The 23,520-nt window shown below is 46.9% G+C and overlaps 1 protein-coding gene across 3 annotated transcripts in view; it reads right to left on the reverse strand.

The window, feature by feature from the left end:
- The window catches only part of LOC119442189 (putative sodium-dependent excitatory amino acid transporter glt-6), a 120,128-nt gene that overhangs the window by 75,062 nt on the left and 21,546 nt on the right, over positions 1-23,520 (reverse strand). Inside the window, exon 1 of one of the 3 annotated variants that reach the window (XM_037706964.2) lies at positions 15,136-15,474. The exons of the other annotated variants lie outside the window; for them this stretch is intronic. Coding sequence (XP_037562892.1) covers positions 15,136-15,204 — 69 coding nt within the window. The 5' untranslated portion in view covers positions 15,205-15,474. Of the gene's footprint in view, positions 1-15,135; positions 15,475-23,520 lie in introns of those variants that run through there. 3 annotated transcript variants of the gene reach the window in all.

Consider the following 23,520-nt stretch of genomic DNA (forward strand, 5'->3'; position numbering starts at 1 on the left):
GCAGAACGTGAGAACGTGAATTTTTAACCACAATTGCTGTGGACTTCAGTGTGTTCCCCGCTGGAAGTAGATATTGTTTAGCATCAAGGATTACTACATTGGCCCCTTTACACAGTGTGTGAATGTATTGGAGTGCCACTTTCTTGAAACGATGGTTCTAATGTTCTGTCCCTGATTAGGCAAAGGAAGCGCGATTTTTTGTTGGTGATGTGCGTAGACGTATTACAGCAAATTTATTTTATAAAGAGATAGGTAACGCGTACGTGTAGGTGAGTTCTGCGGAAATCCGCAAGGTGAAGAAATTTTTGTGAAAACGACAAGTTGGCAGGTGGATGCGAACTTTCTCTTTCGTGGAACCCGCCACACAGAACGTTGTTAAATCTCCGCGAGTGATTCAACACTGTGTGACTATGGTTTCCTGGAGCAGCGACCGATGACATTTTTCCGGCACCAAGGTTCTCAATCACAAAGTTCGCCCGTTACGATCAGCAGTATGCCTAAGGCTCTTTAATGATGACAATCACTAAAACCAGCCAGCGTTTGAACCCAGGACAGCTGCCAATTATAGTGCGGTCTTCCCGTGCAGAAAAATAAGTTTACCATAGGAAATTGACCATCTCTGAGCCGGAGTGGGCGAATAACTTTGAGTACCCAAACACAGACACGACAAGAGGGGGGGGGGGGTGAGAAAAAGTGAAAGAGAGAGAGAGAGAGAGAGGAAAACGAGAACTACTGACATTACTAATGAACCCGTCGACATTGGGAACAGCTACATCCGGAGCACGGAAGCGTCGCTCCTTCCTTTTGGGCGATTCAGCCAGTGGAATCGATGATTGTATTATTCTTCAAGTTGCTATTAGAGCGTTGCTGGAGTAGTGGGTACATGATACAGGTGTTATTTTGTGCACCATAAAGCCATAGCTGTTATAATCTCTTTTGACTGCTGATGTGTGCATCCGGTTCCGGGACAAAGAGCTATAATAATATCGTTGTCAAGACGGAAGAAGTTGGAGGCCACAACATTATACCAGGGGGTGTATGTATACTGGAACGTTGCCGCAGCTTCGTCACGGGTCGGCCGAGGTTTCTGTTGTTGTGCCACACCACTTCCGATGCGTCATCGCAGCGACAAGCGCTTCCCTGCATTTCTCAGGGAGACTAATCGGCGCCTGCATAATGCCTTTCACCCACGCAAAACGAGGCGAGGCAGCGTAAACTAGAGCCCCTCTTGTCCCAGACAGCTCCCAGCGCCAATGACTTCAGAATAGAAGTACTATCTTCATGCGACTGCCATCCCGTAGGAAAGGAATACGACGCGGATGACGGCACCATTCACACCTCCTCGTTACGTCCGAAGGCGGACCAGCGAGCCGGCGTCGCAAAGCACATTTATGACCGTACAGGCCCATTGTTAGAGAAAAGAGACGCCCCCAGTCGACCGAGTCGGTCTAGTGGGCTCCGAAAGCTATTCACCAGCTAAGCCTCGACTATTTGTCAGCTATTTGCAAACTGTCTGCTACTTGTAAATGATATGTAATTACGCGTATCAAGTTATTCGCTTCTTCGCCACCTGCGAAATTTCTGTCTTTCTTCTCCTCCATCATCCGAGCTTTGGTGTCAGCCTAGGGATTGAAGAACCTATATCTCAACATTGGCGGCAGCGCTGGGATTCCGAGACCCCAAACCACAACAGCAGATGACAGCAACATTGTGCGAAAAGCTCGAGCGTCGTGCCACTGAAATAAGGCAGACGAACGCTGAGGTGTAGTGAGCTCGGTGAACGTAGAGCGGTGAAAATAAACGCGTTCGTAATCGTGAAGTGAAGGGAGGCCAGTGAAAGTCACGCAGCGACAGCATTTGGAATGCCGCGAGGAAATTTAAAAGTCGAGCTGAATGCGCTGAGGAAGACCATGTCAAAGATACCTCTATAGGTGTCAGGCGAGCAAAGCAAACTGACGAGGGCCGCTCCCGTGAGGCACGAAATGATGAATGAAAAGCGACTGGGCGTTGGTTGCAGTTGTTCTCTGACTAGGCTTAGTGCGTGGATCACGTGGTATGAGCCCCGACCAACCCGGAGTTTCACCGGCAGATTCTGTTTGGTAGCAAGTGCAACGTGTCAGACGGTCTGCGATTTAAGCGATACGTTGTGCGTGTTCACCGCCATTCTCTTTCGTTGCTCGGTTTGGCATTTCCCAGTGAGGAAGTAGGGATATTCGGCGCGTGTGCTTCGTGGCGAGATTCGACTTGTAAGGTCAGAGTTACTCGCCGGAGTTACGGACACGCGTACTCGCTGCTTCTTGAGATCCTTTAAGTACTTGACGGAGTGAATGTGTGCTTCAGTTTTTCACGGCTTCCTCCAAGTCAGTTTGTGAGCTCAATCATAATAGTAGACACTGGGAAACACTCTAAACAGCTGAACACAGAGAGTCTCGCCGAGAAAGTACCGGTCGGTGGTAATTCAATGGTTACAAGCTTGTCAGTGCAATCTCGACGCGCTAGATCAAAGTGCTTTCGTATTTTTCGTCGTGCTACAGATAGAAGTCTAGAAGCAACGAGTTGCAGAACGCGCATATTAGTGTTTTAGACTCGAATACTTTTATAACCAGCTTTTGTTAATTTTTCGCTATATATAAGCTGTCGCTTCGTCACTGCTCAGGAGGACTTCCGGCTCATCGTGTGTGTGTGTGTGTGTTTGTCAGCAGCTGGATGAGGATAAATGTGTTTCTTTTTTAAGTCGTAGTACCCCCCCCCCCCCCCCCCCCCCCATTTAGTTGCAGAATATATCTCCCAACGTAGCACGAGGATCGCACGCCATTGAATTACAAACTGTTTTAAAATGGAGCGAGGAGAAGGAGAAGGAAGGGCGCAGACACAAGCATCGCCGTGAGATGCTTTTTGAATGCCTTAGCGCGACTAGGTTGCACTGCGATTTCCGTTGGAGCGACGCTCAGACGTGCTTGCTGCTCGCGCGTGTTCTATACTTACACTCACCTCGAGAGGACGACTCAGGGGCCTCAGGACGCTTGTATTTATATGTCTGTTTATAAAGAAACAATACGTTTGCTTTGTGGTATGAAGGAATGTTTTGAGTCTTGTCGAGTGCGCAAATGCGGTGGATGAAGCCCTGCCAAGGAGTTCTGGTGCCTGCTTATACAGAGCGACAGAGTCGCATCCTTAGTTGTTGTATTAATAGCTTACTTAACCATGCGCCTGACTTCATAGCACGATCCCCGAATTTTCGTAGCGTGGGACACAGAAGGAGGCACACAGAACAAGGTCTATTCCAGATAGCGTAGCCCAAGGTCATTGTGACCCGGATTCGTGCGGTGTGTCGCGAAGGTGCGCTTGCTGGCAGGGGCCTGCTGTGAGTGAGCCGAAAGAGATTGGCTGTCAATTGGGCGTGTTGGTAAACGTTCATGAAGGGAAAAGCACTACTAAAACAGAGACTTAACAACAACACAGCTTAGTCCTGTGCTCTTGCTAAGTCTCCGTTTTGGTAGCGCTTTTAACAGCGGAGATGTTCAGGCTTTTAGTTGCGCCGCGTAGTGCGAACAAAAACTGCTCCTGGCGATGACGTCACCTGCGTTGCCTAGCAACCGCCTCGCGGAGCAGCATGTACTTCACCTCCTCTCCGTACCGTGCACATACTGACTTGACATGGGACGTTAAGGAGAGGGAAGGAGAGCATGCGCGCGGCGCGCACTATGCTCCGGAGAGACAAAGAGAAAATGAGAGCGAGAGAGAGAGACAGAGATAGATAGAGAGAGGGAGAGCGAGATATTGTAGCAGCATCAACGAGGCAACGCGTAGAGCTGCTGCCGACACCGTCCGCGTTTCCCCGTTTCCCCGCGTTTGCACCGAACGCGCGAGGTGTCCGTGACTGCAGCAGGCGCCTCTGGCGGTGGCTCAGCAGGTTTCGACCAGCCACGCCCCGGCAAGTGTGGAGGCGCAGCTTGGCCGTGAAATCACCGGGGAGATAAAGCTCGGAGCCGCCGCAGCGGCGGCAGAACTCTCGTTGACTGTGTGGCGAGTACATGTAGCCTTGACATGGGACGACCAAAGAAGATCCGGACACCCGAAGAAGAAGCCGCTCATCTTGAAGCGCGTAACGTGGCCAAGCGAGAATCTGCGCGTCGGCGGCGAACCGATTCGGAATACCGTGCCTAGCAGCTCTTAGCGTTTCCTAGCAAAACTTATCCAAGCCTAGTAAAACCTGGCAGAAGCTAGGTCGATCACCAGCTCCGCTGTTTACTCCAGCCTTGCACCACTATATATAGTGCCAGCTGCCCACATTGTTTCATCATGAGCCGAAAAAGCCACACATTATAGACTGTGTATACAGTCACTTGCTATATATATATATATATATATATATATATATATATATATAAAGGAATTCGTGAGCTTCAGCGACTTTATCGGCGTTAAACTCATTCACCACGACAGCAGCAGACTGCCACAGTGGACACCACCATCGTGGTTGGCTGGTTTTCCTCTATGAGTGGCTCATACGCGCTATGGGAGATTGGCCAAGAATCGTGTGAGTTGAGGAAGCAGTTAGTGGAGTCCCAAAAAAAAACACTAATGAAAATTTTTGAATAGATAATAAGAACAATAACTTCAGATAAGAATGTGTGCATTTATACAAAGAAATCGTCCAGATTCAGTTATGAACCTCACAACAGCTGCACCAACGTCCCTATGATAAGTTCCTGGAGAGGAAGCTCCCAAAAAGGGAATATCGTGAATGGATAGATTGAATCCAGCACCGTGAAATTGCGTTTCTACAATGTGTTTTCTTAACGGTGAAAAACGGCGGCATGACAAAGAGTGTTCTACTGTCTCATCCTCACCACAATATGAGCGCAAGGAGGACTAGTGAGCAGATCTATGTAGACAACAGTTTAAGGTACGTACTCGACAGCAGAACTTGTTAAACAGGACTTCAAGTTTTATAGTATGGCAGAAGTTTCTACACCAAGGAATACGAGGTGTCGGTAACCAGTTAATATTGTTAATGATAGGTTCCAAGAGTCTTGCATGACTGCACGCCTCCTGAGCCTAGCAGCAGTTATAAAAGCTGAAGCAGACAGGATCGGGAAAATTGGACCACTAAGGGCGGCTATCGCCAAGCTGTCTGCTATTTAATTCATAACTAGTTCTTTGTGACCAGGTACCCATGCCAAGCTAATCAGCGTTAAATGAGAGGGTATAATAAAATGTACGTGAAGTGTGCGAGCTATTATTTGCACTGAGAGCTGAACGTAAAGACAAAGAATCTCTTAGTGAAACAACTTTCGACATTGGTGAGTCCACTTTTCGTAGGGCCAATATAACCGCCAGAAACTCAGCTAAAGATACCGGCATTTACTCAGGAAGTCTTGATGTTGTTTTGTTTTATGGGGTTTTACGTGGCAAAACCACCATCTGATTATGAGGCACGCCGTAGTGGACGACTCCGGATTAATTTAGACCAGCTCGGGTTCTTTAACGTGCATCTAAATCTAAGTACACGGGTGTGAAGTCTTAAGGAGAGCGACCAATCAAAAGCAGAAGAAAAAATGCTAATTCCAAATTTTCTATCCGTTTGTGATGCATCTGTCGCTATGACGGCGTTTATATTTCGCTCGACCAATCGTAAATCTGTAAGGGGTCAACAAATACCTGTGCGAAACGACCTCGTGAGTGAGAAGCCGAGGCCAGGAAGATTGAAAAAATTCACGCAGGAACTCCCCAGGAGTTGTCTAAGTACGCGTAAGCATTGTGCCACTTGCTCATTTCACGCAGTGCCGTGTCATTATCGATCTTATCAAACTTGATCCGACCAGCATAAACACTTATCAAGCTTTATCGGTCGTTATCGACCTTATCGGACTACATCCGATCCTTGTCAACCCTTATCAATTGTTATCAACCTGCGAAAGTGGATGTCCGGCGAAGCTGTTGCCAAAACCACCCCTACAAATGTTGAGGGGGGGTATGCAATGCTTTATTGATGGTTTGGATGCTTGTTTTGAGCTTGTTCTTTATTGAAACGTTTGCTGTTCTGTGGGTTGTGTGGGTGATTTCAATAAATGTATGCACTGTTCGCTTCACTTTGCCGAGCGCTTGTAGCCTCAGCCGTACGGGGGTATCAGCCATTGCATTTTTTGCTTGCCTACGTGGGTATGAGCCATTGCATTCGTCTTACGTGACGGGCGGACAGGTTTCCTCGTTGGGTAGACATAGGAATGCTTACGCATTTAAAACTAATACAGGCTGAAAAATAATAATGATTCGTAACCTTATGTGAGAATCATACGTATTTAAGAATGTTTAGACCGTTAATAACCGGAATCTATACAAAACAGACGGTAAGTATGCTTCTAGGCACAGTTCATGTTGGCAACGAACTTTCGTAAACCAAGGCATAGGCGTAGAGCTTCCTGTTCTAGAAGCACAAGGTGAAGTAAGTTATACGCCAGCGCACCCCCTGAGTATAGAATGCACCCAATTTCCAAAATTGGCCTTACAAAGATTTTATAAATTATCACAAGAGGGTCTCTCTGCATACCCGATCGACTGTTGCACAGCCTTCTTAACATACCAGCGCTCGAATGCTTTCTTTTTTACTTATATATTCAATGTACGTGCGCCAACTGAGCTGGTTATCATATATTATGTCCAGGTATCTCACCGAGTCCACCTGAGATATATTCTGCAGACGATACGTGAGTGTTATATGCATTGGATCTCTTAAAGAAACAACGGAATGTCCGTGAGAAATAGAGTCTCTGCAACAGGCCACTTGAGCACAACCTCTTCTAGTTTTCTTCGTGACCTTGCTTTTTTCTCTCCGCTATTCTTTCCGCCTTTCACTTCCCCTTACCCTTCCCCCAGTGCAGGGTAGCAAACCAGAATCTTTCCGGGTTTACCTAACTGCCTTTTCCACCCCGTTTATCTATCTCGCTCTTTCTCTCTAAAGAAACAACTATGATTGATCACTTTTTGACGTTAAGGGAGCGGGGAACATTCTGTAACCAGTGTTCTGCGGTGCACAGGTATGTTTGCAAACGATTATAACACCTTCTAAGAAGAAGTTTTCTGTCGTCTTCTTCCGCCCCTGCATCGCCTACTATGGCCTCCGATATACAGGACCCGACGCAAAATTTCGCTAAAGTTCCAAAACGCTTTAGCTGCGCAATAGCGCAGTAGTTAACGCGCCCGGCTTTCAACTGCTCTCCCACGAAACTTTACCCCTACCGCCACCCCGGTGGTGGTAGGGGTAAAGTTTTGTTTTCCTTCGAAATATGGCGGATGTGTAGCCAAGGATGAAGAGGTGGCGTAACGACGACAACTTGATGATGACGACGGTGGTATGACAACGGTGGCGTAACGGAAAAGACGGGCAGACAGGACAGTGCCGTCTACGAGCTTTTAACTGCTTTCGTAGTAAACATTCATGAAAGGTTGGGGTAGGAGGACATCCACCGCACAAGCCATATGGTCTCGCTTAAAAGGTCCCTCACCTGGTTTGAGTTGCAAACAGACAAGCGCAATGCGTAGACCACGTGCTGACGACCGTGTTATCGAACCTCTGCACGGCGCGAGCTCAAATTTCGAACGAAAACCCGCTCGCCCTCCTTCTCGAGAGAGCTCAGTTACCTGCCATAGAATCAATGTCATACTCATAAATGCCTCTACGTAAAACGCACTGCAGCCTACGACGTCACTGCTTATGGCACGTGACTTCAGTATGCATCATCCAATGCAGATCGCGCCGAATCGCCTCTAGAAGGGCGCCACAATGCGAAAAGAGAATAAGCCGATGACGAAGATAAAGGGGTGGGGCTTGTAAGGTGAACGAACGTGGCCCATCAGCTCCGTTACGGGAGAAGGCTGGGAATTAATGGCGCTTGCCCACGCTAGTCGAGAAAGAGAGAGGGTATGCATGTTTGCCGTGAAGCGCGCCTCTGACAGATTGGCAACGTGAAATTTAAATTCCCTCCTATCTCTTCTAATAGTGAACCAATTAAAAAAATTCTTGCGGTAAAACTCTCCCTATACGACAATGCATAAGTTCAAGTGCATGAGCAAAAATTCTTATGGGGAATGGTGAGGGGCCCTTTAAGGTGGACACACGAATTACTTCCACGGCAGAAGGGGAACCATCAGTACTCGGCGTTCCGACTCTGCCAAATATTGTACACGCACAATGTTGCTTAGTTTCAGTGACCTTACGGGAACCGACGCATTCAGCATGATACTGGTCAGTGATCATTGAAACAGAAGGCAGCGAATATTTCAGAAGCGGGACCGCACACCTCTTTCGCCAATGCTTGCTTAAGTAAATGTCTCGTCATGTTTCCCTGTACACTTCAGTGAATAAACAAGGTCTACTGGCCCGAACAAAACTTTGTGAATAACTTTATTGGGCATGTGTGCGTGCCTAGCTGTGAGTGCATGTGCCGTTTGTGTGTTTACGTGATCACTGTGCGTGTTTTTCGTAATTATCCCCCAGCACCTGGAGTATATAGCATACGAGGCGATCAACCAGGATAACATCTCTAGCTTATCATTAAGCTGTGCATGCCTCTGTCATAATGAGAGTTGACAGTTTACATTGTTAGGATAGAGCGAGAAAAAAAAAGAAATACAGAAAAGGGCAGGTAGGTCAATTAAGCAAACGTCCGGTTTGCTAATCTACACTGAAGGTAAGGAAAAGGGAGAATGAAGTTGTTTCACATTGAATTAAGTGAGATCGTGCACGTAGTACATTCTCAGCTTTTTCTTCGCCTCAATCCATGCTCGGCCTTACTTCACATTTGACAGTCTCTTGTACTAATTTGGGATTCTGTTCGGTACTGGTCTCCACTGAATGGGATAGGCATTGAGCGACCGCTGCGAGTCTAGTGTATCATTTAGGACAAGAAGCTTTGGGAAAGAAAGAATATCAATAGCATGCAGTGTAAGGCACTACACAATGAAAGCTCGTAAAATGATCAAGATAGCGTATTTTACTTTTGCACAGTTGGCGCGCCGGGAAAGGGTGTAATGAATGGTGGTGTTCTTCCTAAATGACGGAACAATGAACGACTATAGCTTAGTGAAATCAATCAAATATTTCGAAATATTTCGAAGTCCACGAACGCTGATCGCGCGCACAGCGACAGACGCAAGAGCGCTTCTTCGTCCTCTTCTTCACTACAACAGGAAAGAAAAGGCTGGGCGAAAGTTTCAGAGCGCCCTTTGATGTAGGCGCGCGAATACATACAGCGACCTTGATGTCGCCAGCCACGGCGCACGGAGCTTCCTATGGGAAGCTCCCATGCACGCTGCCAATTGACTGTCACGAGACGGTCTTGGAACGGGCTCGCGTCGCTGCTGTGAGCAGACCTTCGCCGCGTGACCGAGACCTGTTTTGCCAGGGACGTCGACATGCCCGCGGATCGACCCAGCAATATGCGAATGCGACCGAGAAACAGAGGCAGATGTATGCGTCGCGGTGAGCCGCCCTTGGAGGCGTGTCAAGACCACGACGGTGTCAGCAGGGAGTCAGGCGCTGTCAGACGTGTTCCGCATGCGCACGTGATTGGTGCGTCGTAACTGAGTGCTTCCATTCCTTCTATTATTCCTTTTATGTGAATTTCATCTGACGGATGCGATCCCACGACACCGGTCGCACTTTCCCTTAGTTTAGTTCGCCTTGCATTTTGTATTCTCTCGGAGCACGAGATTATACAACTTCTACCGCACACATCTGCGCATCAGAAAGTCATTCAAGCATTTCTGTGTTTACCGCGGTCCACCAGCCTGGGTGAAGTCTTTTGGTCAACTTGTATTAATTCTCCTGTTTGTGTTGAATTTATGCGTTCTCGTCGTCCTATATCTCAAAGCACCATAGCCTCACCGACGGTAAATTGTCCCATATAAATAACTTGATGGTCTTTCTTCACATCTATTTTCCCTCTCACCTGCTCTCATTGTGGCAAAACAAAATTTCCTTCCATATTAGCTGGAAAAAGACATTAGGGCGTTAGTATACCTGTTCAGCATGATGAACAAACATAAAATAAACCAATCAATCAATTAATCAATTATTCGATGAACAATAATATTTATCAGAGGCTCTGAGAGCATTTAAACAAACAAACAAACAAACAAACAAACAAACAAACAAACAAACAAACAAACAAACAAACAAACAAACAAACAAACAAATTTGTTAAAATCTCCCGTGCAATTTTCGGCGCGAAAGTGAGATATACCTAATCCATCGCGTCTTGATTTCTATGCTCACCTTAAGCAACGAAAGTGTTTGTACTTGTTCATTTCTTGTATCTCCTCTTGCTTCATTTCAGGAGGTTACCTGGTAATTTCCCTATAGGTTATCGACATCAAGAGCCATGTTAGGCAGTGAAGAAGCACAACTCAATATACTAAGAGTGGGCAGGGGCTCAATTCTGGCACATCAGGGCCGCTGAAACCTGGGTGAACGCCCTACATTATAACACTCAAGCACGGATTTCGTTCGCATTGCGCACAACACTAGACAAAGCGCAGCCATGCATGCATTGGGACACGCGCCGACGGCTAAGGCGAAGAACCAGCCGGACAAGACGCTTTTTTATTTTGAGAGAGAGAGAGAGAGAGAGAGAAATACATTCTTAAGTGGATGCTGGAGATGTTAGGTGGTTTTCGTATTTCTAAATATTATAAGTCGTAGAAAATACGGGGATGAAACAGAGGCATTCAACACACCACACTGTGTGCGCCGGCAGCATGTCGCCGATTCGCTCATTGTACTCCCAAAGGTGGAAGGATTTTCAAAAACGCACTTCACAATGAGTGGCTTCAAAAGGCCTGCACTGGCCCCGGCACAGAGCAAGATATGAGAAGTATTCAAAATTTCTCACCAAACGAAAAACGTGCTCATAAAAAGTATTGTAGAAAGCAAAACAAAAGAAGTAGGATTGGTCGAATAGCGCAATTTTTAAATTGCTTTCAATACGAATATTGGAGAAAGTTATCGTCGAATATCGAATTGACTATCGAATGATTTCACTTTCTAAACGAAGTCCAAACAAACAAACAAACAAACAAACAAACAAACAAACAAACAAACAAACAAACAAACAAACAAACAAACAAACAAACAAACAAACAAACAAACAAACAAACAAACAAACAAACAAACAAACAAACAAACAAACAAACAAACAAACAGTTAGTAGGTGATTCAATCTCTAGTTGACGTCAATGAAGGACGATGTCTTCGAAGCAAGCTGGGGGATGAGATTGGGCTGGAGTAACTGGCGCACGGCACTCTCTCACGTCAGTCTTCGCGTGAGGGGAGTAGGAGAAGCGTCGGACTGCTTAAATTTTTAGACTGCACCACCTTCGACATCGGTACCTTTGGGATCGGTACTTTTGACTGCCTTTGGGATCAGCCCACCCTTTTAGACTGCCCTACCTTCGGGACCGACCGAGATTTTTAGACTGCGCATACCCATGGGAACGATTTACATGACACTACCCCCGGGATTGACCCGGATCTTTAGACAGCTCTATCTCCGGGATCGGGCAGCGATAGAGGCTAGAAACGAACATACCCGATACGGAAAAGTGGGGGTAACTCACCAGGAAATGCATTGTCTTAAACATGGCATTTACGTTATGCGATGCACATTATGCTGTCAATAACTGGATGTCAGGTCAGCTGAGATGCTGGTGCACCGATGACTATGAGAGTAATAAAAAGTACGCAGATCAAAAGCGAATGTCGGAATCTATGTGAAGTTTTAGTGAAGTGGTTAATTAAATGCTATAAGGATGATTGCGATGTGTACAACTCTATTTTTACGCTATGCAACGTGTCATGTCATGCATTGCTTTTATTTATGACCCGCACAAGACACAACTTCAATCTCGTATAATGTTTAACTTTATGCACTAAACCATTTACATGATATATCAAAATGAAAACACCAAATCAGGCGGATTCACAGTGAGAAACGTTCTCGCAACGATGTCACCGGGCGAAGGCGACGTGTGATGCCTGTCGAGGGAATGATGGAGATGAAAGATTGCAACAACCTCCCGAAAGCACTCCGCGTGGTTACGGAGCCGGATGTTCTGAACTCGCCCAGCCATTTGAGCGGTACGTAAAACAAAAAGAAAAAAAGTAAAAAGAAATTCGAACTGATTAGAAAGAAAAAGACAGATTAGATGAAATGTAGTCCTCGGAAGCGCTCCATTAAGCTGTACTCGCCTACAACCACATCTAAACCTATACTAGAATGCTGCCATGACAGCCGTGCCGGATGACTTTTAGCGGGTTTTACACCTGTCGCCTGAATACAGAGGCATGTATTCATATATTTCAAGTTTCGCGTTCTCACCCGCCGCGGTGGCTCAGTCAGCTAAGGCGTTGCGCTGCTGAGCACGCGATCGCGGGATCGAATCCCGGCCACGGCGGCCGCATTTAGATGGAGGCGAAATGCAGAAACGCCCGTGTGCTTGCGTTGTAGTGCACGTTAAAGAACCCCGGGGGGTCAAAATTAATCCGGAGCCCTCCACTACGGCGAGCCTCATAATCAGAACTGGCTTTGGCACGTAAAACCTCATAATAAAAGCAAAGTTTCGCGTTCTCCTTACACTGTTAATTGGTTTCTCTTCGACTATACCTATCCGCTGAGCCACCGTTATCTATTTAGATAGCGTTGTACTGAGTTCGCCCCCTTATCGACAAGTGTCGCCACAGCTTCTTTGTCTTCTCCAGCGCTCATGTGACTAGCCATATATCTGATAGAACGATAACCTCATTTGACATGCGCTTCTGCTGAAGGGTCGTGCGTCATCGAAACCAGGCGCTATTCCTCCAAAGCCTGATTCGCCACTACGAAGGACTTGCATGGGACAAGACATGGGATCAGGGCAGAGTTAGGTATGTAACAGCTAAGGAATTTAGCAAAATGAATCGTCAACACGTGGTGACATTGTGTTCATTCGAAGAAAATGAGATGATCAGTCAAAAGCTATTAGCAAAACCATAACAAGTAGAACATTTCGAAATTTGGAGGAGTTTACGTTCTGAGCGAGGTATTTGTGCAGGCTGCAAATGAAGCCGGTAAATGTAGCTTCAGAAAATAAGTTGGATCGATAACTCTTCGAAGAAGTAAACTTTTCATTTATCCCCCTCCCTCGTATTTGTGCAGAAATCGTTTCCTAATTTTTTTAATTTTGCAAACGTTTACACCAATGCAAACCCAACAAGTCTTTAGGTAATGAACGGGGTAAGCAGAAACTTAGAAGGCAAGTTGTACTATAGTGTACTACAGTGTAAAAACACTGTACCATTCTGTGGCGTAAATGGACAATTGCGAAATCAATTAGTAGCAGCATGGAATGTTTTGCCGAAGACTTCGGTGACAGCGAGCCTAAAAAAATAGAAACTCATTAAAGAGAAAAAAACAACAACAACAATGTGAACGAAATATAACACCTAATATAATCCACGATATGAAAATAAAATTATTGAATCCCTAGCTGCAGCTTCCGGGATCTTGAGTTAGGTATCGTTGTATTGTTGTTAGCAGATTCTCGCGGTTTCGAAAGGGTTTTATCAATAGCCATGCCCCATTTCATAATTGATTCTAAGCAAATCATGCGGTTTCATGTGGTTTAGCGCACATAAATCTTGTATTTATTTGATGCGTTTAAGAATATATCAGTGCCCAAAGCCGGTTTGCCCTCTTCTCTGACATGCAAAAGGCAGGACAAGGCCGCTGCGAATTACGAAGGGAAATGAAACACAATAGGGACAACGAGTCCCGAAGTGCAGAAATATTCACTAAAAGGAAGCGCTTTTCTTGGCTGAAACTAAAATCTCTCCTGGCTGTCCCACCACAAATCACTCACTAACATGGAAACAAGCCGCGTGCAGTACAGCGTCTGGACACACATATGTTCGAAAACAACACTGCGAACACCACACAGCGCAAATCATTGGTTAATCTTGCTCTTCTCGCTGTTGTCCTTGGACGAATCCCGAATCAGCGCTTGTTTTCTTCATGCAACCTTTACTGGAGCAATGCTTAGCTCACCGCAGCCCGATGAATCTTGGTACACAAAATACAATGAAGAATGAAATTTCGCAGAATTCGTGGTCCAGTTATTGTGCTAAAGCGAGTCACTCCACAAATTTCTTGTTACGGCGATGATCAGGGGCAGTATACTGATGCTAAGACTGCAACATGCCCAGGATGGGGTTGCCACTTTCTCTGCCGAAATAACTGGGAACGGATATTCCTGAAGTCTCATGTATCTCGAATGTTTACTGGTCGTTATTGAGTAGTCCCACACTCCCTGTGCGAAATAATACACCACAGGTCCGTTAATAAACTGATAGTATTTTGTGTATGTTGTTACCATGCAGCATGGAGGAGAGAGAGAGAGAGAGAAACAGAGGAGAGGAAATGCAGGGAGATTAACGAAACGTGCGTCCGGTTTTCAACCATGCACTGGAGGTAGGGGCTATATCCATAAAGAGAGAGAGAGAGAGAGAGAGAGAAGGAGAGATAAAAAGCACAGTTTCGCGCACATTTGCATTCGCGCCCCGAGTCTATAAACGGTCGCCAAAACCTGTCGACTTCGATACTGCAATAACGCCTTCGTGAATATCCGGGCCATCGACGCGCACGGCTATGGTCCAAGGATCTTCAGTTACGAAAATGGTCTAGAGTCCAGCCGGTTCAATGCTGTCCGAAGAGGTTCACGCTGGACGTCGTACAGCGTGGATGATATATATATATATATATATATATATATATATATATATATCACATAGCACAGAACGTCGTAATTTGTCATAATCTATAAAATGATAGAATAAAAAATATCAGAGGGCAGTAGCCTCTTAGTGGTCATAGAGACCAATAAATATCAAAGTATGAATACCAGCGTATGACAGAGAAGCAAGAACAAAATACATGCCTATGGTAGTCGTGACTGCTGTAACATAGTGCATAAACACTCAGAAAATAGCAAAGAGAAAGCTATCCTCGCGCCACCCTAAATAGAGGTGAAAAGATAGAAATGAAATCAAAGACAATGAAAGTAGAACGCGAGACAGATGAACTTGCGAATTGACCTTACGTTTTCAGGTTTGTCCGACGGGTATTGCGAGACACCGTTGGGAGTGGTGCAAGGTGGAAAAAGCGCCATGACTACAGAGAGCTTCCTTCCGCCGTTTATCTTCCAAGCAAAGAGCCCGGGCCGAGCACAGGTGACACTCAGGATGTCACAGAATCACTATCGAGGCGTCGTCGCAGGAGAAGTTGAGCCTGCACATGACGCGGTGATCTCTGTCGTCATAATCCGAACGGATAATTCGTGCTCCGGGAGTTGCCTTGACACCGCACGGCACAGCATAGGCGGCGATGGCCGCTCGCAAGCTGCTCGCAAGTGCGCTTGTCCTCGATTCCCGGCAACACGGGCGTCCAACTGGTTCCCCTGGCGTCGTCAACACTCCGAACTCTCACTCACTCTTTCCCTCTCGGTGACCTCTTCCATTCTACAGGTGGCTCCCTCACATTCCACAGACCTTTCCTACTTATACGAAGGCATATGTGAAGCAACTGCCTAACGCCATGCGGAGGTACGCGCTGCCAGCGACAGGCAGGAAACTTAGGGCAAGTCATTTCGCAAAGCACAGGTGACCGCAGGCGCGTCACCTGTGCAGAAGACGCTATGCCTATACATGGCGTCTTCTGTTGGGTGTTATGCTCCGTAAGCCGTGTATTGCCTTTCTCTTCGCTCTACGCGCAGCCAGCGTTAACAAGGTTACGCACTGCTGAATTTGAAAGAGAGAGAGAGAGAGAGAAAACAAATTTCCGAGCCGTTTGTTAGCATAACCAGCAGATCGTGCAACCCAGCTTCGTTCACATATATGCTAATGCAGAGTATAGTATACTGAAGACAAGGTTGCCTGCCCAAGCTGCGGAAATACTGCAGGCTTTTCACAGATGTCACGGTCCTAAACGCTTGTCGCCGACTATACGCAAGTGACGGTACATGCCCCTGCACGTGCCGAATTCGGAGGTACTGGGATATTAGGGCCCCGCCGCTGTATTAAGCGGTACAAAAGCTTTAGTAAGTGTAATTAAACAAAGAATTTACAAATAAATATGAAGTTGAGCTTACATTGGTCAATGGTTTCCACTGTAAGGAGAGGTGTTACGCAAAAATAGAAGTGAAAAGGAAAGACCTATGACAACTCCGCTTTATTGGTTGAGCTGTTCATTATCGTAAACAAAAAAATGTAAGGATTAAAAGTTCCCCCCAAGACGAACGAGAAGTCAACCTACCAACCCCTGTGCGTATTTCCTGCACAAAGAGGATCCGCAAAATACTGCTGGCTTTATGTCTTCGTTATGACATCGTGCGCACATTAGCACAGGAGGAAAACTGAATAAAAACTTTATTTTCTTCACTGACAAGGAATTCCTTTTCGCTGAAGGAATACGGAGAGGATCAGTAGTCTGCAATATAGCCTAAAAATTATCTTCGGCGTCTTGTCGGTGTCTTTTTTTTCGGCGTCTTCGGCGTCTTGTCGGCTATAGTTTAGCCGTTGAGAGCTCACAGACGTGGCTATAGAAACCTTTGCGCCATCAGTTAGTGATGAAAAGCCTGTCGCCTAGTAGGAAGAACAGAATCAATTTTACGACTCTTAGTTTCCATAAAACGGCTACCACGAGCTGCCTGCGTGGACATGCAGCACTTTTAACTCTTAAGCTACGTATTGGTGGTTTAAAACACTTGACGAGCACGATATGGCTGCCTCAAGCGTTCGCAATGTCTCGGAAACGGCAGCGGAAATGCTCGCGATCTTTACATAGTTTGAAACAACACCATGCGATAATCACGTACCCGTGAGCGTAAAAGAAAGAAGAGCAGAAAGCAACAGTGTATGAGGTTGTCGCGGAAGAGCTCGCGATAACTCTGCTAAACGGAAGTCGCCGCAGCATCTCAGGCGGTGCTCGAGTTTCCAAAGGGAGCAAAGAAATTTAAATCTGGAGCGCAACGTGTTTCAGATAACGCCAACTTGCGAGCTTCGTACCTCGTATACTCGTACAGTGAGGACTCGGGTAACCCTCGTCTTCCTTGAACTTGAGACGTCAAGGTATCAAGCTCCTTGACACTCTTGCCTCTGGCCTGGCGGGCGAGATAAGCCGGAGAGCATGCGTACACAGGGTCTTATATTCGTGGATAACTTTCTACTGCACATGTGCAGGCGAAGCTCCTGCACGTGTGTTACTGCGCCAAGTATACAGTCTGGCTGTGTACGACAGCGCTTTCAATTTCTTGCAAAAGATATTGAATCAACATAGCTTCCGAGTACGACGGCTCCGAATGCCCCGGACATGAAAGAGAAAAGCAGAGAAATGCCGTATTTATACGAATATAGGTCGACCTTCTTTTTTCGAATACGTTACGCAAAATGAGGTATCGACCTATATTTTTCACAAAAAAATAAATAAATAAATAAAAACGAAGTGATCCTGTTGCTGAGCGTTTGTTCTCCGTCACCAGGATTTTCTGGTAATTATCGCATTTTTACGAGGAAAACTGGTCCCTGATCAGTGGCAATGGAAGTGCAGCCGACGCACTCCCACTCGATTCAGTGGCATCCGCGTCGGCAGCCTCAAGGAAGCGGAACTCTGCCTCTCGAGCGACAGCGAGGCTACCCTGATAGACTCGACCGAGAGCGATGACAGCTTCGGCGACGACTGCGTGACTGTCAGAGAGCAGAGTGGTAGATGCTCAGGACCTCAGCGGAGACACCTACCACGAGGGCTCCGCATAGTTCGCCGAAGGACACCATCCTCTTCTTACCTGCACTACGCTCCGACAAGGTGAGGCTCCTCAACAGACAAGTTGCATCTGTTGAGCTCGAGACACTGTTACCAAATGGCATTGAAGACGTCAGAGTCAATTCAGGGAAGAACGTTGTCGCGGTAGACGTCAGTCAAGCGTCAGCGTTAGACTATCTGAGCGCTGTCACTATTCTCAGTGGCACGAACGTTCGTAACATCATCCAGCTGGGAAAAGAGGCTACTACAGGCGACATATATGACATTGATGTGACCCTCTCATGCGAGGATCTGCCACTTTTGGTTAAGTCTGCCAGCGATGGGATCCAAATAATTCAGCTAGAGCATCTCGGAAATTCCCGCTGCGTCAAATGTCATTTAAAGGTTAATTACAGCCTTCCATCGCATGTCAAGGTAGATCATTTCCAACATTCTGTCCGGCCCTTTGTTCCCAAGCCAATCCAGCGCAGAAAATGCGAGAAATTCGGTCACGTGCACTCCGTCTGTGGAAAGTGTATGATATGTTCGCGTTGTGCAGCACAACAATCTGCAGACAACTGCCAGAATAAAACTTATAAGTGTTATGTATAATGTCCAAGTATTTGGGCCTATATAATGCCCACACGTTAAGCGGGAACTCCTCGTCTAGAAGAAAATGGTGAGGGACTATTCGACTCATTAAGAAGCAGCTGCTGACGTCAGGCGATGTCGTTCTCGTCGCAGACGCTCATCAAGACATTCTGCTCGGCGCAGGCAGAAGTTGCGTTTCTCAAAGCCTCTCGCTGTTGACCACCGCTGAAGAATGTGTCCAACCCGCGCATTGATAATGCAGGAGCTGCAAAGAATGCCGTGGATAAAGCACGACCGCCATTGCCAAGTATAAGCCCTGTGGATAAAAAGCAGCAAGGAGTGGCCCCACAATGCTCCACACCTCCACCCAGATGAGCTGACAGAGCATGACCGGCGAATTGCGACGATGCTCAAGTATTTTATAAACACGATTCGCATGCTTGTGGGCAATGCGAATACGCCAACAGCTCCAATTGCAGGGTAAGTTTTGGATGCCGTGAGCTCAGTGCTTGCAAATCTTGCGAAGGCACAATGGCGCTACCACTTCCTTTACTCTGGCATGAAGTGCATAGTGCGACGAATTTCCAGTGGAATGCCAGAGGACTAAATCATGGATCTGATGTTTTCTTCGATACGTTTTTACCAACTGATTTCCTATATTGATAATATGTGAACCCAACGTGTCAAAAGCGATAAGGCTATCTGGGTACGGAGCCTTTACGTCGTCGACGTGCGAGGTATCCAGCAAAGTAATTGTTTACATCCGCACAGAACTAATCTACATTTCCCATTCGGTACAACCTCATGAAGGAAACCAATACATGTTTCTCCTCATTATAAAGAAGAAGGTGCCCTTCACGGTTATCAGCCCCTACATTTCCTTACCTAGTCGGTTCGACGGCGCCTGACTGCGAGACATCCTGACGGTGACGATAAATGGTGGATGATAAATGGTGACGTTATGCTCATTATTTGCTTAGGGGAAGCTCCAGAATAGGTGTTAGGGCCGGAAACTTGTGGAATTTGCTACCGACCACGAACTCAGCATCATGAACGATGGAAGTTAAAAGTTCTTGCGTGGCTCGACTTATAGCAGTTGCTTGGATTAGATTTTAGTCTCACAACGCCTCTGTCACCATGTTCGATGGTTTGCCGACATTTACTCACGGTAGTGACCCTATTCCTACCTACTTGAAATCATAGGGTTTGGCAGTTCTTCCTTTTCTACTTCTCGACAAGTGGTCAACGTATAAGACAAAGGTGGAAGAGGTCTTGCCTGCATCATTGAGGACCTCATTACAAGTGTCTGGAAGCGTCTAAGTACACCTTTACGTACACAACTAAACGTACGGCATTCGACATGGCCCTTGAGCGACTTCGAACGATTTGTAGAAGGACCGCGAGGCGATATAGGCGCACAAAGTCAATTGATGGCCTTAGAGACGCTCGAAGTATACAAAAGAAAATCTAACGTCCTATGGACAGGCTGGAGGTACAACGGTGGAAGAAGTTCTGCGAATCACTTGGCCCTCGCAAGCCCCTGTCTATCATATAGAGGACGGTGCGTGGTCTTGGCTCGTCTCCACAACAACGGCATCGATTGTGTGCCCTAGCCCTCCATCAAGGCCGTTCGCAGCTTGATATAGCCGAAGATTAATGTGTGAAGGTTCCGTGTAGTGTGGTCACCTCCAATGGCGAAATTCTGGGCGAGGTTACTGCGACACGCTTCCCAGAATTGAATGTGACCTTCTCACTTGAGGAACTGGACGCTGCTCTGGCAACCTGCAGGCGTTCATCGTCGCCAGGGCCGGACGGCATCACCTACGCTGCTTTATGTCATCTAGGAGAAGATGGCCGAGGTCGACTTCTTTATTGTTATGATCAGTCACGAAATGATGGCGTTGTTCCTGAACTGTGGAAGTCCAACCGTTTGACACCACTCCTGAAGCCTGGAAAGTCGCCACTTGACCTGGCATCCTGCCGACCCATTGTGGTGTCCAGCTGCGTTGAAAAGGTCACGGGAAGAATGGCTCTCACATAGAGTGGTATAACAGTGTTCTAGAAGCTTTTACAGTGGGCTCACTCGCCCATCTTTCCCATGCTCTCCACTGAAGCGGCCGCTGTCGCCTGCCACTGCACCCGCTAGAGGCGCTGCAGCAGTTTCCTCCTGAACTCGCCAGTCCGCCCGCCCGTTTCGCTGTCTCGCGTGCGGGTGGTTATTTGTTCTATGCGGCAGTGGCGGTTGGTTGGCTGCGACTTCGTTGCTTGCTACCGGCTTCATTTCCGTGTAGTGCCTGTCTCTGCGTGTCGCCCACGTTACAGACGTGTGTCCCGGGTTGGCGAAAATGCCTAACCGTCGCCGCAACTGTTTCGCACCCGAGTGCCGTACGGGGTACAGCCGCGTCAAAGGCGCCCCGAAGGCATCCTTATACAAAGTTCCGCGAGACGAAGAACGAAGAAAGCAGTGGGAACGGAACTTTCACCGTGCAAATAAAATATTTAATGAAACGTGCGCGGTCTGCGAGCTACATTTAGAGCAGCGATATACAGGGTGTCCCAACTATCATGCACCAAAATTTAAAAATTTGCAAATTCCACGTAGCTGGACAGAAACAAGGTAATGCTGTTTTCCGTCGCTTGGAGATACTCATATTATTTCTTGCATTTCGTCTAATTACATAATTAGTCTTAATTAATTAGCGAGAAGCGAGGCAACAAGCAGACAATGAAACTCCGAAAGATGAGACCTAGGCACAATATGCAACATAGGGGTGGGAAGGGGGGGGGGGGGTTGAGTGGTCGTGTGGGATACTTATTACCTTCTGCATGCTGTTCTGCTACATTTTTGCAAAATTCGCCTGACCAATATGTGGTATTTGTTACTGTAAATGAAGTGTTTATACATGCTCTGAAAAATGCTTGTTTGTTTCGGCCACTTTACTCTTATGCTTTGTATTGTAAGGAAGTGGTCTTGTAAAAGTGAGCATGCACGAGTGCCGTAGACACACCAGTTTAACCATCAAACCCGATGCGGTTAGAGCAGAGGGCAGGACGAAAGTAACGGGTCAACCCTTTGCGTACGATTTGGCTGTGGCAGTGACATAGGCAAATTAAACGTCCCGCGGAAGCGTAATGATTGTAAGAAAAAACTGGGCAGACATTCAACATCATGGCGGGAACGACGTGAAATGTTCCCCGAGCCGTCTGCAGTGGTCTGGAGAATCGCAATTTTTTACCCTACAAATAATTGCCCGGTCGGTAGTGCAGAAACCGGCAGTTTACTTCGAAGTGAAATGGTAAAAGTAACGCCGTCCGCTCGGCAGCCGCCGTGTCCCGGAGCGAAGCTTCAGGAGGAACGTCTTGCCGCGCCCCCTCTCGGCAGGCAACATACAGCGCTTCAGCCCGCGCCCTCCTCTGAGCCCACTACAAAGCTTTCAAGTACATTGTAGTGGTATCCTGAGCGCCACAACATATCTCCCGAGGCCATGGCTGGATTTAGAAGAGGCCGCTCCTCTGTTGACAACGTCATCGACCTCGTGACGTTTGTGAAACAAGAAAAACACCGCAAACGTACATCGGTTGCGCTTTTCCTCTATGTGAAAGGCGCCTATGATAATGTAACGCATGAAGTCATTCTTGATGCCCTAGAAAAATATGGAATTGGTGGACGAATGCTTCGGTGGATTGGGAGCTATCTTTTTAGGAGATCCTTCTTTGTGGAAAGTGCGGATGGCCGAACCGCTGACCACAGCATTTGCCATGGCGTCCCGCAGGGCGGGGTTCGCTGCCCCATTTTGTTCTACCTTGCAATCATTTTACCTGCCGAAGTTCTACCACATACAGTCAACCTTTCAGTATATGCTGACGACATATACATCTGAGCCTCGGCAGTCACACGTTAACAGGTGCGTGTACGTCTCGCACTGACCCTGACATCGTCACACCTGCATGCTCAAAGCCTCAGCATTTCGACCGAGAAGGGCACTTTAGTCGCTTTTACCCACAAGTCCATGACCTGGTACCCCATTTTTATTGACTCACAAACAATTTCATATCCACAATCTCACCTATTCCTAGGCGTTATCGTTGACAGAGAGCTTTCATGGAGCCCCCACATCTCATACTGAAAGAAGAGGCTTACCTCTATCGCCCCTATACTAAGGTTTCTCGCCGCTAAAACGTGGGGCACTTCCATGGCATCTATTCTTCAACTTTACAGGACGCTCTTTCTAGAATACTTGTGATATAGCACATCAGTGCTGTCCAATGCAAAAAAAAAAAAAAAAAAGAACTAACATCCGTGTCCAACAGAGCATTCAAAGCCAAGCCCTTCGAACATCATCATCAGCCTATATTTATGTCCAGTGCAGGACGAAGCAATCTCCAATTACCCCTGTCTTGCGCTAGCTGATTCCAACTTGGGCCTGCAAATTTCCTAATTTCATCACCCCACCTAGTTTTCTGCCATCCTCGACTGCGCTTCCCTTTTCTTGGCACCCATTCTGTAACTCTAATGGTCCACCGGTTATCTACCCTACGCATTACATGGCCTGCCCAGCTCCATTGTTCCCTGTAAAGTCAACCAGAATATCGGCTATCCCCGTTTGCTCTCTGATCCACACCGTTCTCTTCCTGTCTCTTAACGTTAGGCCTAACATTTTCGTCCCATCGCTCTTTGTGCGGTCCTTAACTTGTTCTCGAGCTTCTTTGTTACCCTCCAAGTTTCTGCCCCCTATGTTAGCACCGGTAGAATGCAAAGATTGTACACTTTTCTTTTCAATGAAAGTGGTAAGCTCCCGGTCACGATTTGGCAATGCCTGCCGTATGCACTCCAACCCAATTTTATTATTCTGTAAATTTCCTTATCATAATCATGGTCCCCTGTGAGTAATTGACATTCGAACATGTCTTGGGCTATCTCTAAGTGCTCCAACCGTAGCAACAACTGCCATCGCGAGAGACCACCCAAACACGACTTCTATAGCTGTCGACGCACTCCGGGCGCATGTTTACCATATGTCCAGAGTTCCTGACCACGACCTCCCTCGCTTGCCTGAGAAAAGACCCGAGGCCTCGTTCTCCAGATCATTTGGGGCTA

Source organism: Dermacentor silvarum, chromosome 2 (assembly GCF_013339745.2).
Source record: "Dermacentor silvarum isolate Dsil-2018 chromosome 2, BIME_Dsil_1.4, whole genome shotgun sequence".
Taxonomy (NCBI): Eukaryota; Metazoa; Arthropoda; class Arachnida; order Ixodida; family Ixodidae; genus Dermacentor; species Dermacentor silvarum.